The sequence below is a fragment of the Leuresthes tenuis genome, unplaced genomic scaffold, assembly GCF_036924035.1.
Source record: "Leuresthes tenuis unplaced genomic scaffold, fLeuTen1.0.hap1 SCAF_13, whole genome shotgun sequence".
Taxonomy (NCBI): Eukaryota; Metazoa; Chordata; class Actinopteri; order Atheriniformes; family Atherinopsidae; genus Leuresthes; species Leuresthes tenuis.
In genome coordinates this window covers 19066515-19084304 of record NW_027325367.1, presented here as the reverse complement: position 1 = coordinate 19084304, position 17790 = coordinate 19066515, and the positions used below count along the sequence as shown (strand labels likewise).

The window sequence follows — 17790 nt, the reverse complement described above, 5'->3', positions numbered from 1 at the left end:
AATGCATTTTGGTCACTTTCGGTCTTTAAAGTTTTCATTAAGCATCTTTTGTTTCCACTGTTTTGTATCCCCATGAATCTGCATGTCGTTTACCTATCTATGTCATTATGTCTTGATAGAGACATTTCCCTCTAGACTTGTCCATGATTGAAATCGACCAAAATCACAATGATAATAATGATAATAATGAGAAGACGAAGAGGTTGAAGCATATAGCCTACATTTAAAGTTGTATAGAAAGATGACAATATGATTATATGGTATAAAAATAGCAATAGCAGCACCCAGCTGCATATCATCCATCCCTATAGATAAATAGCATTAAAAAGCCCTTGAAAGTTACAAAAAACAAGTGTAGTAATTCAGAATAGGAATATTCTCAAGACTCATCAAACATTTTTTCATCCAGTATGACCTGCGCAGGTTTTATTTTTAAATGGTACATTTGAAAGATGCAGAGGAGCAGATTTCTTTATCTAACAGTGTAAAGTGTAAAATGTATCACATCTGCCCAGGCAAATGACAATGCACATAATTAGCTCGGCGGTGCTGCTATCATTACTGTTCTCCAGTGCAACGCTCTGTACGGTCGAGGAGGTAAATGGCACTTCCGGGTCTGACAGTTCGGAGGAGAGACGTTGCCGTGCGCGCAGCATCCAGATACAAAGAAGACGGCAACAATGGCCGATATATCACTGTATCTCACAAACGTTAATGTATCCTTAGGACGGAGCATGGATGTGGGGCAGGTCGGTGAACAGCTTCCTCTTTTCTAATCAAAAATATGTCTCGCTGGAGGTATTATGACGGTTTATGATGCCACTTAGTGCCTGCGGCTTGTTTTCCCTTGACAGCTTGTCATGTCGGGCTGCTCGGTCGAGACATCACACAGCAGATGGGAGGATTTTCTTTTCTTTTTTTTATTGTTATCACCAAGGCCCCGCATTTGGTTTCCCCTCCGGAGTTGAGACGTTCACGAACCTGCTCGGTGAAATAACCTAACCGTGTCTGTGTGTTTGTGATGTCCCCTTCCCCACAGAGTCAGAGCCCAAACCCGGCGAAGGACTTTGAGAGCGTGGAGCTGGGGGAGCTGGACAAGAGAGGGGACCCTCAGCAGCAGCAGCAGCAGCAGAGGGAGAAGATCCCCCGCCGGATCATCCATTTCTCCAGCGGGGAGACCATGGAGGAGTACAGCACCGACGAGGAGGAGGGAGAGGACCAGGAGCCGGAGAGGAAAGACCTGCTGTCCTCCCCGGTCGATGCGGCGAGGGTGAGGAACGGTGGAGGGAAGGGGGGGGGGGGGGATTCAGAAGTGTGTGCATGTGTGTGGGTGTTAATTACAGAAACCTTTTTATTGCACCTGTGTAAAAGTGACTGTCACACATTCATTGTGTTGTAGTCAAAGATGACCTGGGGGCCTTATTTCTGGTTCCACATGTGGAGAGCAGCCACATCCACCATCTCAGGTTTGTGCTGCACAATGACATCGATTACAGCCCGGATTTCCTTCAGAACACGTCTGTCATGAAACTCTCACCGGCAGACTGCTTCATGTGACCGTCTGCCAGCGTATTGTGTAGAACGTGCATAATGACAGTGAGGCAGGAAAGCCGTGACGCTGCTGCCTGTAAACGTATGTTTACCACATGTGAAAAATAAAAAAAATTAGCCATTCTTATGACAGATTTGTAAACATTGTGTCTTTGTTTTTGCTTCCTGTCTGGCCCCCTCTTCGCTGAAAGCATCACTTCAGCTTTAGAACAGCCGTGTTATCTTGTTGCATTTGGTTGAAGACCAAGAAGAGTTGCATTTTCTTCTCTTGTTTTCTTCAGCATGTGACTATCTTGGGGAGAGAATGGCTTCGCTCTTCGGTATCACATCAGCCAAATATCAATACGCCATTGATGAATACTACAGGATAAAGAAAGAGGTAGGAAGTCTGAATTTCTGGGAAGATTTCGTTGTCATTTTTACGTCCATTACTCAGCCAGTGTAATTCCACCTCGTATTCTCGTTTCAGAGGGAGGAAGAGAAGGAGGAAAACCGTCTGTCAGAAGAAGCGGAACGATCCTTTGACCAGCTACAATCTCAGGAAGAGGGAGACGAGCCAATCACCGCGACAGACCGGCAGGAGGTTCGCCCCGATGTGGCCTATCAGGTGGAGAATGAAAATCAGGCAACTCCGAACACGATCACAGTCCCTGTTATTGTCACGGCAACCTAACCTTCCCTAGAACAGGACGTTTAATGTCTGTTTGTTTAAGGAACACTGTCTTGTTTCACCAAGCTGTTTGGTTTGTGTATAACACAGCTTTCAATGGGCAGCTCTGCTGTATTTTGGCCAAGTGGCGAGGACAACAGGGCTGCAACTTTGTAGAAACTGATAACCAGACTGCTCGATAACGTGGCAGATTATTAGTTCTTAGAATCCAAATTAACTGGTTCATTATGGAAATGTATTTGCCAATTGATCGTTGAGAGCAGTTTTCCATTTTAAGGATCTCTTACATTATCCAGCGTCTTCTGCTTTATCAGTTGCTACATCCACCTTCAAACTTTGTAATGCAGCGAGGGATAAGTGTTGCTCCCCTGTGCCTCTGATGGACCAGACACTGTGCCTAAGTCACCTGTGCTGCCAAGTCGGTGCCAGATGTGGACACAAAACATCCACTGGAACATGATCCAAAGTCGTCGTAGACATCATGTTTTCAAACATTTCAGACTTTTAACCGCTGTTCTGTCCAGATCTGGTGACACTGATGCAAACTCAATACACCTGACTGCACCAAGGAGCTGGCCATTTAACACCCCCCCTCACGCGTTGGTTTGTGTGTTTCTGTATTAATGGATTTTTGGCTTGTGTTGCACTTAATGTCTGTGAAAGCACTGATACCATTTGGCCACGGTTGTCAAACCATCTGCCAGCCACAAGACAGACTGACATGTAAAAAACAAACGAAAACGGGTTTACATGTTCCATGTTGCTCTTTTTATCTGCCTTATCTACTCTGGATATGAAAGTAACGGATGTGGCGTTTAAGCCTTCGATGGTGGCAGGAAGCATTGTGACACCAAGTCTGTATAGACTTAACATTTTTAACTGTTTTTAAGTACAACTTTTTATATTTATGTATTTATTTTACTGAGCTGGCTCTTAATTTAAACACTTTCTATTGTTTCACTAACATTACAATAAACTGTTTATTAAGGTATTGTCTGATTTCTTTTTTTTTACTCCTGTCTGTGTGTGTTTTTGTCATTTCAAGATAACAATTATTGAGTTAAACGGCTCCGACGGAATTGTGTGTGTTTTGTTTTTCTATCTCAGTTTTGTCAGCTGTGCTGGCTTTTTTTTTTTTTTTGCTTCTTTGAAAGACTCGGGAGTGCTGCTGCAGTGTGAGTGATGTGAGGGGTCAGCTTTGTCAGTGGTAACAAAGAGCCTGTGTCATCCTGTGAGCAGACTGCTCTGAGGTCAGGGACCCTGCTCACTCGCTGCACAATGCTTTTATTCTCACGCCAGCGAGCCTTTCTGTGTTCCAGAACGACCTCCTCAGCAGCCATGACCTCACTGCTGCTGACATGCACAACGGCGAAGCCTTAACTCGACTCAGAAACAAATCACACACAAACTGATAAGCCAGTAGGTTTTCAAACAAAAGTCTTGATGGCCGTTGGCAAGGCCATCAGTTACGATCATGGTGCGCGTCAGTATACAAGGACCGCGTAGTCATTTCTGTCAAGAGTTGTGAAATGTCAGCAATGAAATAGTGTCTGAGTGAGGTTGAATACAAATCTAAGCCCGTGTAAACCTTTACAAAAATGAAATCGAGCAAGAAGAATGACAGTTTTAATCAAAAACACTTGCTAGGAAAGGGTTCTGAATAACACACGTTATTAGTTTGATAAACAGAGTTGTTACTTTACCAGAGTTAGAGGTGAGCACATGGACATGAAAATAATTACACATAGTAATGAAATCCTGGCAGTATTTCATGCATCTGACATATAAGGAGTAGTTTACCCGTTAAGATGTGAAAAAGTAGTGGTCGTGGAGTTTTCCATCAAGGAAACCTGAACTCATCATCAGCTTGACCGAGTACTTTTGACATTTTCATTTCATTTTAAATATATGCTTTCGCTTGCTCTTTTGGTTGGGTGTAGCCATTGAAGTGTTCTTGGTCGGGCTTACATGCCTTAAAATAAACCCTTTCAAAGCGTCTAACGCAAGTGAAGAAAAATAGCTTAAAAATAGCCATCAGCAAAAGTCAGATTCATGTCGCAGACATGACTCAAATCTAAAAAGAAGAAAAAATGCTTTACTTCGAAAGAATTACGAAATGCTGAGTATTGCAGAAAAGATGCACAATTTGTTTCCATCTACACAGACAAAATGACTCTCTTTTTGTTACTATTTTACACTTTACCCTGAAGCCATGCTGAGATAACTGTCAAGGTAGCTTTGCCTCGCAAAACATCGTTTCCCAAACATTTAGTAAGACACTAAATGGACATTTTCAAACTTGTATGGATTTATAAAGAACAGAACAAAAGGGAATAAAGGGAATTTTTCGCTCTTTCTAAACTAAACTAAGCTAAGCTAAACAGCCTACTCTTGCTAATGAGCATAGGAATATAGAAGTGGTATTGATTTTCCCACGTAATTATTTACAAGAAAGTGTGTTGTTCCTCAAAATGTATTGAAACCCATTAATGAAGTACTTATGTTTGATTAAATATTATAAAGTTCTACCTGCATGGTTTCTTAGATTTTTAGCCACCAATAATAGTCAAATTACCAACTGTTACAGCAGGCTTAGATCATTCTACAAGGTCAAAATCAAACGCATTACAGTAAACGTAAGCTGAATATTCTATGAATCATGGAGATTTCTGAAGAGTAACATTTTAAGCTTAACTGTCAGGAAATTCCGTTTTCAGAGGGGTTTCACATGTTTTCTAAACATTAGATATTGAAACCAGAGTAAAAAGAAATAGAAAGAAAGAAAAAGCTGGCAAGCCAGCATTTCAGGGGCTTGATGAGAGTCTAAATGACTGGCTGGAAAATATTTAGAAGCAAGCATTACGGGAAAACTGCATTTCTCTTTCAGTGAGCTGTGATCTACGAGGGGGGATGCTGGTCATTTAGAAAAGCTGGAACAATACTAATTTGGATATTATTTGGACAAGCTACAAACTCACAAGCAATGCAGTAAACCTCAGCTTGTTGGAGAATGATGCTCCTATGTATCACACCACATCATTATAGTAGTGCCACCACGAGACAGCTCATCTCTAATTGTCAGAAAGTGGAGTCAGTCCATGCCACACAAGGCCGCCTCACACAGCATCCACACTGACATACAGTACCACCCACTGACAGCAGGCTCTGCTCTGTATAGACTCGTGGCACAGTGTCAAAGAAAGCATCGTGCTGGTATAGCTTACATAATTAACATAGATATGGGGTAGATGTTTAAACATTGATTCCAAGCTGCAATATCACTGATTAACTATTTTGCCAGGAGTATCAGTTGAGATGTTCATGCATTTTGAGGCAAGCAACAAAAAAAAAATGCAGGCAAGTACAGTATCAATTATCTCCCTTCCTTTCGTTGGCCTGTCAGGCCACTTTTATTAAGGATGGGCCTCTAATGCTTTGTTGTCTCACCAGGCAGTATTGCTCACAATCGTGTCACTTTCACCACAACAATGTAAATGCAATCGATCGTAAGATTGTGTTTTCCTCTGAAACTTTCCTGCCCCCAAAGTAACTGACACTTGGAGTGTTTGCAGATACTGCCTGTCTGCAGCGGGCACAGCTCTGAAAACCAGGAGCCTCACTGAATCTAAGCTGTCTTTAGCTATGTTGACTTCAGCTCAACAAACACCAAAATAGCCAGCAACCTCAAACAAATGCCTGCAAGTGAAATGCATAGGAGGTTCAGCTCATGCATAAATTAGAGGCTCCAATGTACTTATTTTATATATATCAACAATACAGGTGAGAAGCTCTATGTATTTAGATTTATTTGTATAAGAAATACCAAAGCAAAAAAAGTCCATTGACAGGGCAACACTGATCTCACAGCTGGAGACAAAACTCAGGCTGTCCACCAGAGGGTGGTGTTGCCTTTAACTGGAAAGACTGATGGGGTTGTCGTAGGTCCCCTGCGTGGAACATGTGTTCCATAACATATTTTAAAGTCAAGATTTCAATATGATTTTCTAACAAAATAACAGTTGGTGTGATTGTAAAGCAAAAGAAAAACATAATCATAGCAGAACTAAAAAAAATCAAAGTGGACTGATTTATTTTTTAAATGGTAGAATCTGATGATAGGTAACAAGTCTGAATGTGAGCGTTCTGTCATGATGCATCACAGAGGAAACGGACTGACCATTAAAGCAGCTTCCATGTGGGAAGCATGAGACACACAGCAGTCATCGGACAATCAGTGATTAGCAGGGAAAATCCAGAGTTGGAAATTCACAATGCCATTCCTTGTGACTGTATGTTTGCTGGCGCAGCCATGAATGTGGGCATGTGCGCGAGGAAGCCGACGTGTGTCAGCATCCCCTCACCCCTTCCCAACCCCCACCCCTACAAAGACACACACACACAAGTATCCACGTGTTGCACAGAGGTTGTCTGCTGCCTCAAACATACCTGACATTTTTGTGGGCTTCGAACTGTGGGGGCTGGGACAGAGTGTTTAGTGATCTTAGGGGGACAACTTCAGCTGACATTTTCACTTCTGATTTACTCAGAGGTGATGCAGAGGTCTAACCACAAGCCCCTAAAAATGTAATACACTCCACCAGACTACCTACTAATGCATCTCATCTGTGACTGTAGAAGGCACAGATGCAGTTTATTCACCTCTGAGTTATTTTTATTTTTACACAACACTTTCATATGCGCAGTTTGTGCTTTACACGGAATCCACCCTGCAGGATCATGTATCACCCACAGGAAAGAACACCCTCTTTCAATTCTAAGGTTTTACACATCAGGATGCGATGAAGAATCCCCTCGTCCTAAATTGGGCCTTCAAGGAGGTAAATTCCCCCTGAGAAGAACAACAATACGTGTGATATTTAACATAAATGAAGTCAAAATGCAGAAGCAGTGGTGGAAAAACTAAATATGTGATTCAGTAGCTTGTACATCCATTTTTAGCAGTAATCATAGCAGTAAAGTAATCATTTTCTATATGATGTCATCAGTGTTTCACATCATTGTGTACAGCTCTTTAAGGATCCCATTGCAACACCTTGATTCATTTCTTTTTCTTCCATTCTATAGCAAATTTGCTGCTGTGCTCCAGACTATTGTCCTGTTGCATGATTCAGTTTCAGCCGAGTGTTACTGACGCCCTTACGTTTGAACCCTGGGATACTTATAAGTAAACAGAAGAGTTCATGCAGGAGTCAGTGACTGTAAGGTGTCCAGCTCCTGTGGCTGAACAAATAAAGCCCAAATCATCAGCCCTCCATTGTTCCAGAGGTGCTGCAGTTTACTCAGATGTGTATGCCGTGCTATTTTTAAAGAGAAGTCTTTCTCCTGGCAACTCTTCCAAAGAAACCATACATTGATCAGTCTTTCTCTAATTGTGTTGTCATGAACTTTAACATTTAATATTTGAGGCTTGTAGAGATCCAGCTGTTAGTTAATGTTTTCTTTTCTCTTTTTTTTTATTTTGTAGTAAACTTGCTGATATGTTGCCTCCAGGGTGGATGTATAACTGTGTTTTTCACTTGTGAATAATCTTTTTCACTGTAGAATGATGGACTCAATGACTGCAATGTGTCCAGTTCCTGGGGTTGGTATGAGGTGTTTTATGCGCATTATGACCAAACAACTCCACTTTAGTTTTGTTTGTCCAATGGACATCGTTCAAGAAGCATTGCAGTTTGTTCAGATGCAACTTTTTAAAGCTATGCTCTGCTGCCGTGTTCTTTTTAGAGAGAAGATGCATTCTCCTGCAATCACTCCAAGCAAGCCATACTTGTTCAGTCTTTTTCTAATTGTACTGCCGTGAACTTTAACATTAAACATGCTAACTGAGTCTGAGATGTAGCTGTTGACTTTTTGACCTTGGGGTGAACTTGCTTCAGGGGACTCCTGGTGGAGCGGCTGTCTTACATGTTTTCCACTTGACAAACTCCAAATTGTTTGTAAATGATCTTAAAACCCATCTCAGATTGAAGAGCGGCAATAATCGCCTCTCTAAGATTATTGCTGATGTCTTTCCACCTTGGCATTGTGTTAAGACACACCTGAATGCTTCAGACCAGCAAGCTGCCAAACTTTTGCTCTCATGGAGGGGCTCACACTTGCTGATGATAAGTTAATTAAGTGCATTTGATTAGCAGCCCCCGACTGCTACTGGAAAATGGAAAATTAATTGGACTGAAATGGATTGCACCACTCAAAGCACTTGCACACTGTAAGCTGCATTAACCCATTCAAACACACACACACACACATACACTCATACAGCACATCTTAGTATTTACATTGTTTTTTTTTCTCTTTATCACATACATTCACAAGTCAATGAACACATGAAGGTCAACATGGGCTCCAAGGACACTTTAACTAAATGAATTACCAGATGATTTGTTTTTATAATGCCCTGATATGTGAAAGCTTAGAAATGAGTGAAGTTTCATTCTGATCTTTTGGTTTTCACACTGTTATACCTGGTATGTGACAATGGTGGCACAGTACGCCTCAAATTTTTAAAAGAGGACAGATGCTCTGAGGTGGGAGACCAGTGGTGTATAAATGGAAACATAACTGTGGAGGTAAAGCAACAGAAAGACAGTGAGACATACAGAAAGACAGAAGGGTGGGGGGGATGATGAGAACAGCAGCAGCCCCTTTGATGTGGGCCTCAGTGGGGCCCTGTGTGTCTAAGACGAGGCAGGCCTGCTGAGAGAAGGGGATTTCCAGCGCTGCTTGGGCTCCAGTCTCAACCCCTTAGCCTTTCCTTTCTTCTTGGACTTAAAAACACAGAGAGCCTATCTACAAAGATAAAGCCTGTACAGCAAGTGTTGTCACTGGCGTTGTCAGTTTATGTGATGAGACTCTACATGCTTCGAGTGGAACATGTTAAAGTGCAGCATCAAGTTCATTTAAATTTCAGTTTGCATGCTACAGTACACGATAACACTGGTGATCATCTTCTATGTGAGTACGCTCATGCATCTCCACAGCTGCTACACTGAAATCAAATTTCCATCCACACTTTACAGGTTGACTTTCTCAAACACGCACAGATAGTAATATTCACATGCATAAAAAACTTTCTGAATGCATGCTGAGCCTCTCTGCTACACAACTGCAAGAGCTCTGCTTTACACACTTGTTTCAGTTCACACTCCATTTTCTCTCCGTCTGCCTGCACACACGGTGCCCTTTATACATGAACACACCCAGACACAGACACATGCACTTGACTGTCAAGTACTGCGCACACACGCATGCACATGTTCTCACACGCTTTGTTGTGGAAAGTCCCTGGCACTTGCTGCCTCCTATCTACAGGTGGCTGTCACTTTGACAGCAACACTGAGAAGAAGTGACCTCTGAACCTGCAATAATGCTGATTGTGAACTGTGTGCACCTTTACAGACCTGCTGCTAGTTTGAAAACAAAAAGCAAAAGTCCAGATTAAATTAAAGCGAAACGAAAGGGTTCGGAGCTTCACATTAACAGCAGCCACCAGCTAAATGTGGCGTACAACCCTTCAGATCTTATCTGCAAGCTTCTTCTATCACGCTTAAATCCAAAAAGACTACCTAGGATTGAATATCTGCACTTTTGATTTAACTTTAACATTAGAAAATCTGAAGACGGAACTGTCTCTCTACATCTTCAAATTAAGATTTTACGTTGATTAACTACGTCAAATTGTGTCAAATGCAAGGGTAGGAATACTTTTACCGCTGAACAAATGGTTGAACATAAGAAAATCAGCTGTGTTTGATACATGCACAATGAGGCCGTGTATGCGATTGTTCTGTGAAGTAAAAGAAAATGTCCCTTTTAAAGGAGCCACATTATGCCCTTTCTTCACAAGCTGACACGATCTGAGGCCTTATTGAAATGTCTGTGACATGATCAAAATAACACAGAGAGGCACTATAGCAACTCTGTCTTTTCTTCATTAATTTACTCTCTGTTCAAATGGATCATTTTAGGGCGTGGCCCATTTGACTCCACTCCACCTCTCTCGTCCCCAGGGTGTGCCTCTTTTCAGATCTGTACTTAGTAACCCTTTGAACACATTATTATGGCATGAGAGGGTATACAGTAAATAGCCGGAGAACTCAGATCACACACCAAACGGAATATCTCAAATACTTACATTTCTATTGTCTGCAGTTTGACTTTGGACAGCACGTAGGTGCACAGATGGTGCATTCAGTAACAAATGGGAAAGTAGAATTTCTATCCTCTCATTGGTAAAAAAATTCCACAGTTTTCCACAGATTTCCTTATCAGGATATAAATCATTAAGCAAAGTATTGGTAGAGCATTATTAACAAGTTTTTTTTTTCAGTCCAGTGTGCTACATAACTAATGATGAGATTTAATGTTAATATCAAAGCAAAAAGCATGAGGAAAAGAGCTTTAAACTTCCCACTTCCAAGGTACAGGGAATGCGGCATCATCTGAAGTTGAAACTGGGTGGAAATACAGAAGAAGGAGGCTGGATAAACTTATAAAGTGCTGTAGATTTTCCCAGCAAATCTGAATGGCTCACTGAATGCCCCATTTTCAAATGGCTCAAAACAAAATGCCAGGGTTGTGTTTTTGACTCGATAGTGACCTCAGACACCCACCAGCACACCACAGGGCAGCCCCAATTCAATTCAGTTCAATTCAGTTTATTTACGCAGCACCAGTACACAACATATGCCATCACAAGGCACTTTAAACAGAGAATAAATACGTCTAAGTCCAGTTCAATCAAATTGTAATCCAATTAAAAGAACGCTAGAGAAGTTAGTGAACCTTAAAAATGATGTGCTTCGGACTTGCTTTAGAGATTATGGACTTTTTTTGCACATCCACGACGTGAAACTGCATTAGAGTGCCCAGGGACTGACAAACCAAAATTCATGACGTCGGTTTCCTTCCTTGCACCTCACCATTTTGCTTTGTGGGGTTTTTATGGTGTCTTTGCGGCCTCCTTTATCAATCAGATCTAAGATCTTTATCACAAGAGCATCCTGGCCAAGACATAAGTAACATTATGGTTAAAACACACTACACATGCCAATGCCAGTTTTCAGGATTCTGTCTCGTGCACATTTGTCTGTTTGGATATGATTTAGTGAGATCAGCTTTTTTGATTTTTAGTGATTTTGAATTTGATTTCCACTGAACGCTGAAAGTTCTTTAGTTATTTACTAGCATTAAGTCAACATGGTCTTATAAGTTCTCAGTTCTTTCACTTTAAACGTCCCACTTTTGACAATGACTTTTTAAAATAAATCATTTGTTTTGCTGAACACCTTTAACAATCCTGTCTCTCACAACATATTTTGCTGACTGTTTATTTCCCAGTTCTGGTTCTGTGTCATTCCTCATACAGATGAGTTGCATTCGAATGACCTCATTCTAACGTCGTGGGTCTGATGCTGCTTCATCTTAGATTATATGTGAGTTTAAAAGCCTCAAGAAGCAGGAGAATAAAAATAAATCAAAATTTCCTTTCTTTCTGCCTTCTAACACGTCATCAATAATAAACCAGACTGGCTGCTCTCTCTTAAAATAAGAGGCTGGCAAATAATTGGCATATTACTATCATGGAGCAATTACGCAAATGAACCATCACAAACGTATGCAAACTGACCACAAAGTGATGCAAAACTGCCAAAAAGGGAAGCTAAACAACTACAAAGGTAACGCAACTGCAAAGAGACGTCCACATAGAGTGACACTAGATGATTACCAAAGGATGCAAACAACTGAGATTAAATACAAACTGACTGACCTTCAGATTTGGTTTATTCTATTTTTTTATCTTTTACCACATGGATGAACGGTCCTTTTAGATATCTAGATCTAATTTCACCGATATCTTAAAGAACTAAAGTTTTAAATCTTCATCTGAGCATATCTAATTAGCTGTAATGTACTTTATTTAGAAACTTAAATAGTATATAGTGTACACACTAAATAAATTCTTGACATGTAAATCAGTCCGATTATTTTAGTCTTCTGACATTTGTATGAACAAATCTGATGGTCAGTGGGTGGTCTGCTCCAATGGGTGGAGGCCTGAATGACTGTTGGTCAGAGTGAAACGGTAGTGAAACATCCTCTGCAGAACAACCCGCCTGCATGGGCGGAGTGTGGCGCTGTAAAGGACACTGAGGCCAAAATGTATGTTTTAGGTACTTTCCTCAGCAAAGAGCAACTCCTCTCCCTTGTGTCTGCCACTGTTCTCACGTCAGATACACAAGCAGTGTGAACAGGGGGTCTGAAACAAGAAAAGCAAAGAGAATGCGAACCATCCTCTGCGTCCACAGCACGCAGTTCAGTTTGTGGGTGTTGGTGACAAAAAAAACAGCACAGACATGAAAGTACAACCCCAATTGTGAAAAAATTGGTATAATGTAAATTGGGACCATCTTATGAACACGTTTTATTCCCAGCACTGCATTAAAAACGTTTTGAATGTAAGATTTTTTTCATATTTTAACAAAAATTGTACCTCATTTTGAATTGAATTGGTCATTTAGCATCTTCTCTTCTTTTAACAACAGCCAGTGAATGTCTGAGAACTGAGGAGTCCTGCCGATGGGCCTTTGGGGGAAAAATGCTGTCCCATTCTTGTCTGATAGACGATTCAAGCTGCTCAACAGTTCTGTTGTTTTTTTTTTACATTTCATGATTCACAAAACGTTTTCAATTGTTTAAAGAAATGGACTGCAGGCATGTGCTGACAACAAGCTGGATGGTCTCCTTTTTTAGTCACAGCGTCCATGATATCCAAAAAGAACTTCAAAGTTTTTCCAACGATTTGTCCGACCACGGAACAGTTTTCCACTGTGCCTCAGTCTATTTTGAATTAGCTTTGGCCCAGAAAAGTCAGTAGCATTTCTTGATTATGCTCATATATGGCCTAGTTTTTTGCATGACAGAGCTTTAGCTTGTGTTTGTGTTCACAGACAATGATTTCTGGAAGTGTTCCTGAGGCCATGAAGTGATTTCCATCACAGAGTCATACGTGTTTTTAACAGTAAAGTTAAAACTAAAATATTTGGCTGAAAGACACTTATTTCGAGCCAATAGGAAGTGAAGGGTTAGGTGATGAGTGACTCCTTAGTCGTAGTCGTAGTAATGTCTTAATGCCAAAACTTTAAATGCTCTAGGTTTAAGTTTCTTTCACTCCCAGGCCAATAAGCAAGACCGATCCAACAAATTCCTCCTGCAGAGGTTGTCGGGGGGAGGCAGGAAGTCAGAGGACTTTGAATTATCTTTGTCAGTTCCTTGGTGTTTTTTTTTTCTGCATAGTCACTGTTGACTTTTAGTTTTACATGTTCTTTGGTCAGGTTTATCTGCTAAACCCACATGGTTAATGATGTGGCTCAAAATGCAACGCCTCCCAAGATTAATCTGGATTTCTGGATCATAAACTCTTTTGGTACGTTTATACAGCATGTTGAAAGCTGACTCCACCGGGCTCTCCTGCACCAACTTTAGTTTTAATTTGACTTGATTGATTTTGACACGTGACAGCAGGAAATGTTTGTTTTTCACTTGCTGTTTAGTTGGATTTGAGCGAAAAAGAAATCAGTTGTCTAAGGCTGAGAAAACACTGTTTATCTACGTGCCTAAAATGAAGAAAAATGTTTACGTAAATTCATGTAAATAAAGAAACGGGAAAAAAACGACAACGTGTCCACATCGAAAGGACAACAGGAAAAAAAACACCTGCATACACACAAAAGAACATGATTTTACAGAAAAGTGCTGCACGGCCCATTCTGCTCGAGTAGATGCTGTGAACTACACTGTAGGAGTGTGAAAGTCAAGCACTAAAGTGCATCTAAACATGTATCATTGTCCATCAGAACATCTTGTCCTGAGTCTTGACATGCTGACAATCTCCAGACTTCCTGGAGGTGAGGAAACTCCCTGCTTTTGTTGTGCCGTGGCTCAACCCCCGCAGCAGCCGAACAATAGATATTTTTAGCTCTTTTGTTAAACTTAACCCTCTTTTCAACACTGTAAAAATAAAATGTCTATTCCATTTTGAGGCCAGCGCGGCCTGCCTCTGACCCTCTGCTTTGATCTAGCACTTGTGGTTGAGATTTTTGCATTTTTCCTTTAGTCACACTAATGACATGTGTGGCGAGGTGCATTCAAAGACAGCGATAACAAACCCAACCTCATAGCCAAACTTGTTTTGTCTGCGCCTCACATGCACGACTGTAGGTTTACAGAAAGAGTTGGCTCTTTTTATCTTCGCTTTAAAATTTCCTCAACACAAAGGATCCCACGCCTGGAGCTGCTACCAGCCCAGTCTGTTTGTCTGTCTGTGGGGAAACAGTTCATGACACACAGAGGGAAACATGAGAGGAAGGACAGGGGGGAAACAGTCAGGCCACTCATTGTCCCAAAATGAGGATCCAGAGGGACAAAATATGTGGAGACGTGCAGCGAGTGAGGAATTCCCCCACTAAGTTGAAAATGATTGCAGATGTGCGCCTGGCTGACTGCTACTGCACACATCTGGTCCGCAAAGCTTCCCCGTGCGCCTCCTCTTCCATCCTCTGAGCCCTCCGTGTCTCGTTTCTATAACGCTGCCCCACGCTCTGCCCTGGAAAAGCGATTAGGTGGAAACACATGGCCGCCGTAAACTGCCACTCGCCAGGCAGCCAGTTCAGCAGCTGCGGTGGATCCACAGCAGAGCGTGGATCATAGGAGGCCTGCAAAGACCATTATCTCGGAGGCTGGGAGGAGAGATTTGGCGTGGGGGAAAGTTCGGGGGATTTCAGAAGGGAGAAATGCAGCCTCATATTAACCGAGCTACTGGAGGTCAGCAGTAGTCCACAACTTCTCCAAAAACTTCTCTTTTTATATAGAACTTGAACAGGCGACCGAGGATTTTCATTTCTTGAAATCACTTCTTCAAATTAAGTAGCTTTCCTTTATGAGTCAGTAGTTTTATTTTTGAAATAACCTTTCAACAGGAAAAGAGGTAGTACTATGTAACCCTGCACGTCTACCTTGCTTGCCATTACCTTGGAACTAATCGGGGAAATATTTTTCGATGCAGTCCATAACTGACATGGAGCGACACTCATGCACATACAAACAACAGGCCTTTACCTGACACACACTTGTTTACTTCCTCAAAAAAAGCACGTGCACCTGAGTCAGGCATACTCGCTTTTGCTCACACATAGGCAACAGCCACTCAGCATTGGCTGGAGACACACTCCACGCATGTGCAAACACACACACACACACACTCAGAAACACACACATGCACTCTGGTGGGAAATTCCCAGCAAAAATTCCACACGAGCAGTCCTCTGTAAGTACATTCCTGCGTTCTTCATAACATCTCACAGCTGAAATGAAAGTCAGATTCACAGTTGTGGGGCTGTTTTGAGCATCCAGCGTCCCCTCAAGCTAGCAATAACTCTTCCAAAGCTATGAATATTACATGTGAGTTTATATTCCTGCTAGATTTTCTGGATGCGGTTCGCTTAGGGAATGCAGAGGAGCATGAAAGAACAGGCAGGCAGAGGATGAGACCAAAGTGTTTTAGAATAAGGAATGCTTTAGGCACTTATATGTTTTCAAAAAAAAATGTCAAGGTATTTTCTTAGTTAATTAAACTGGATTCATTAGAGTCCATGTTTGCATGTGTGCTTTTATCATTCCAAATTCCCCTAGAATTCCCTGAAATGACTTCACAGCTGAATGTGGCTGTTTATTCATAACCGTGTTTGATTATCTAACATGCCACTTCAGGATCGATGAGACTACGTTTTCCATTTGCGGGTAGCGTGGACACGCAATTAATGAATGCCCAAGTGTGTGAAAGTGGGGATTTTTAGAGGCGTACAGTCGTGTGCAGAAAATGAGTCATGTTTTTTGGCCACTTTCGATCTTTCTGCCTTGAACCACGCCAAAAAACGTGTCCATCAAGATGAGGTCTCGCTTTGCCATTTCCCGATATTTGGTATCACAACCGAATAATTGTTCTTGTTTGTTTTGGACCTACAGGTTTGACCTTTCTCCTTTCTCGAGGCGCGACTTATCTTCCCGCGCACCGTTGCTTTAGCCGCTGCTGCGTGGTAGAGTTGCTGTAATGCAGCAGGGTGTTTCCTCTCTCCTAAAGCCATCAGGAGATGACTGACTTCACTCTGTTAATACTGCGGCCACCGCAATGTACTGGACTGAAAAATGACTCTGGGTATATTTTTAAATGCTTTGTATGCATCCAACTTCACTCTCACTTCAGTTTTCCATGTCAGAACTCCTTATTTGGATAAATGTAATACATTTCTAGATGGGCCAGGGATATCCTGAAGACCCATCTCTTCTGAAAACACCTCCTCTCCTAACACCTCTAACACCCTGACATGCCTGATTTACACTTATTTATCTGTTCTACCTTTTGCACTCTGCACTTTCTTTAGAGGAATTACCCGTTGCTTACACCAGGGTTTCAGAACTTCAGGAAGCATGAATATTGCTTCCACCTTATGAGCCACTTTAAATAAAAGCATGTGCTAAATGACCTTTCTGTTTTGTTTTTTTTAAGATTAGACTTTAACGCATTATCTCAACGGAGTGGTGATATGAAATGGAGGAAAGGGGGTGTGATAGGACCCATCGGAGTCAAGACGAGATGAGACGAGACAAACAGAGATAGGAGATGGCAGAGACTTCTGATTCGGATCCTCGGGTATCAGGAAGAGGCGGCGATGGGGAGGATGTGGGCTGCATGAACCAGCCAGGAAGGATAATGACGGAAGAGGTTAAAAAAACAATGACCAAAACCCTCTAAGACAAGATATTTTGTCATTTCTGTAAGTAGTCATCAGGAAAAATTCCCCAGGCTTTTTGAAGGACATTCCAAACCTCTTCTTTGGATGTTGGCTGCCTTTTTTTCTGTTCTCCCTAACCCACACTGCTTCAGAAATGTTAAAGTCCGGGCTCTGGGGTGGCCAGTCCATGACTGATGGTGTTCCACTATGTTCATTTTAATGCTGACAGGTAAATCCATTTGCAGACAGAATTGCAAAGTGGATTAAAATCTAACAGTACTTTTCTGAGCCTGCAGCAGAGGGATCACCTCAACTGCCAGATTGCCGTCTCAGGTCCTGTGTGAGGCCTGCTTCCTTCCAGTTTCTTTAGATTTTTTTAAGGACACACTGCACACCATTTTGATGATTTGACGAATATCAGCTCATAGACGGCTGAAACTGCCATAATCTGATATACACACAAAAGGTATAAATGTAACTGGTACAATAAATAAGCACACAAATCCCACTGAAATAAGGTAGAAAACAATTTTGCTCAAAATTCATTCAGTAAAAAAAAATGTATGACTTGGAAATACTTTATTTTTCTTCTTTCATTTTCAGCTGTATTTGAAACACCCCTGTTTCATTACAGAAGACATACATACATCTAGACATTTTAAAAGATAAAGCAGATGTAAATAAAGGAGTAAATATTTTGGAGGGAATAACTAGAGCAAAAAATGTAAAGGACAATACTACAGAAACACACACAGGGAC

General features: G+C 41.5%; 1 protein-coding gene across 2 annotated transcripts; it reads left to right on the top strand.

The window, feature by feature from the left end:
• The first annotated feature begins 623 nt into the window (after positions 1–623).
• Positions 624–3208, top strand: LOC140267448 (protein FAM177A1). Of its 2 annotated transcripts, none has more exons than XM_072362719.1 (5): positions 624–749; positions 1040–1264; positions 1400–1466; positions 1833–1930; positions 2021–3208. In XM_072362719.1, exons 1-5 carry the CDS (start codon positions 681–683, stop codon positions 2222–2224), a joined length of 663 nt encoding a protein of 220 aa, XP_072218820.1. In that variant the 5' UTR covers positions 624–680; the 3' UTR covers positions 2225–3208. The 2 variants fall into 2 exon arrangements, with proteins under 2 accessions (XP_072218820.1, XP_072218819.1); XM_072362718.1 differs by having other exon boundaries at positions 1040–1270.
• Positions 3209–17790: the final 14582 nt, after the last annotated feature.

Coding starts and splice junctions, on each gene's coding strand:
- LOC140267448 (XM_072362718.1), top strand. CDS start 681: ATGGCCGATATATCACTGTATCTCACAAACGTTAATGTATCCTTAGGA. Junction 750..1,039: donor GGAGCATGGATGTGGGGCAG/GTCGGTGAACAG, acceptor CCTTCCCCACAG/AGTCAGAGCCCAAACCCGGC. Junction 1,467..1,832: donor AGCCACATCCACCATCTCAG/GTTTGTGCTGCA, acceptor TGTTTTCTTCAG/CATGTGACTATCTTGGGGAG.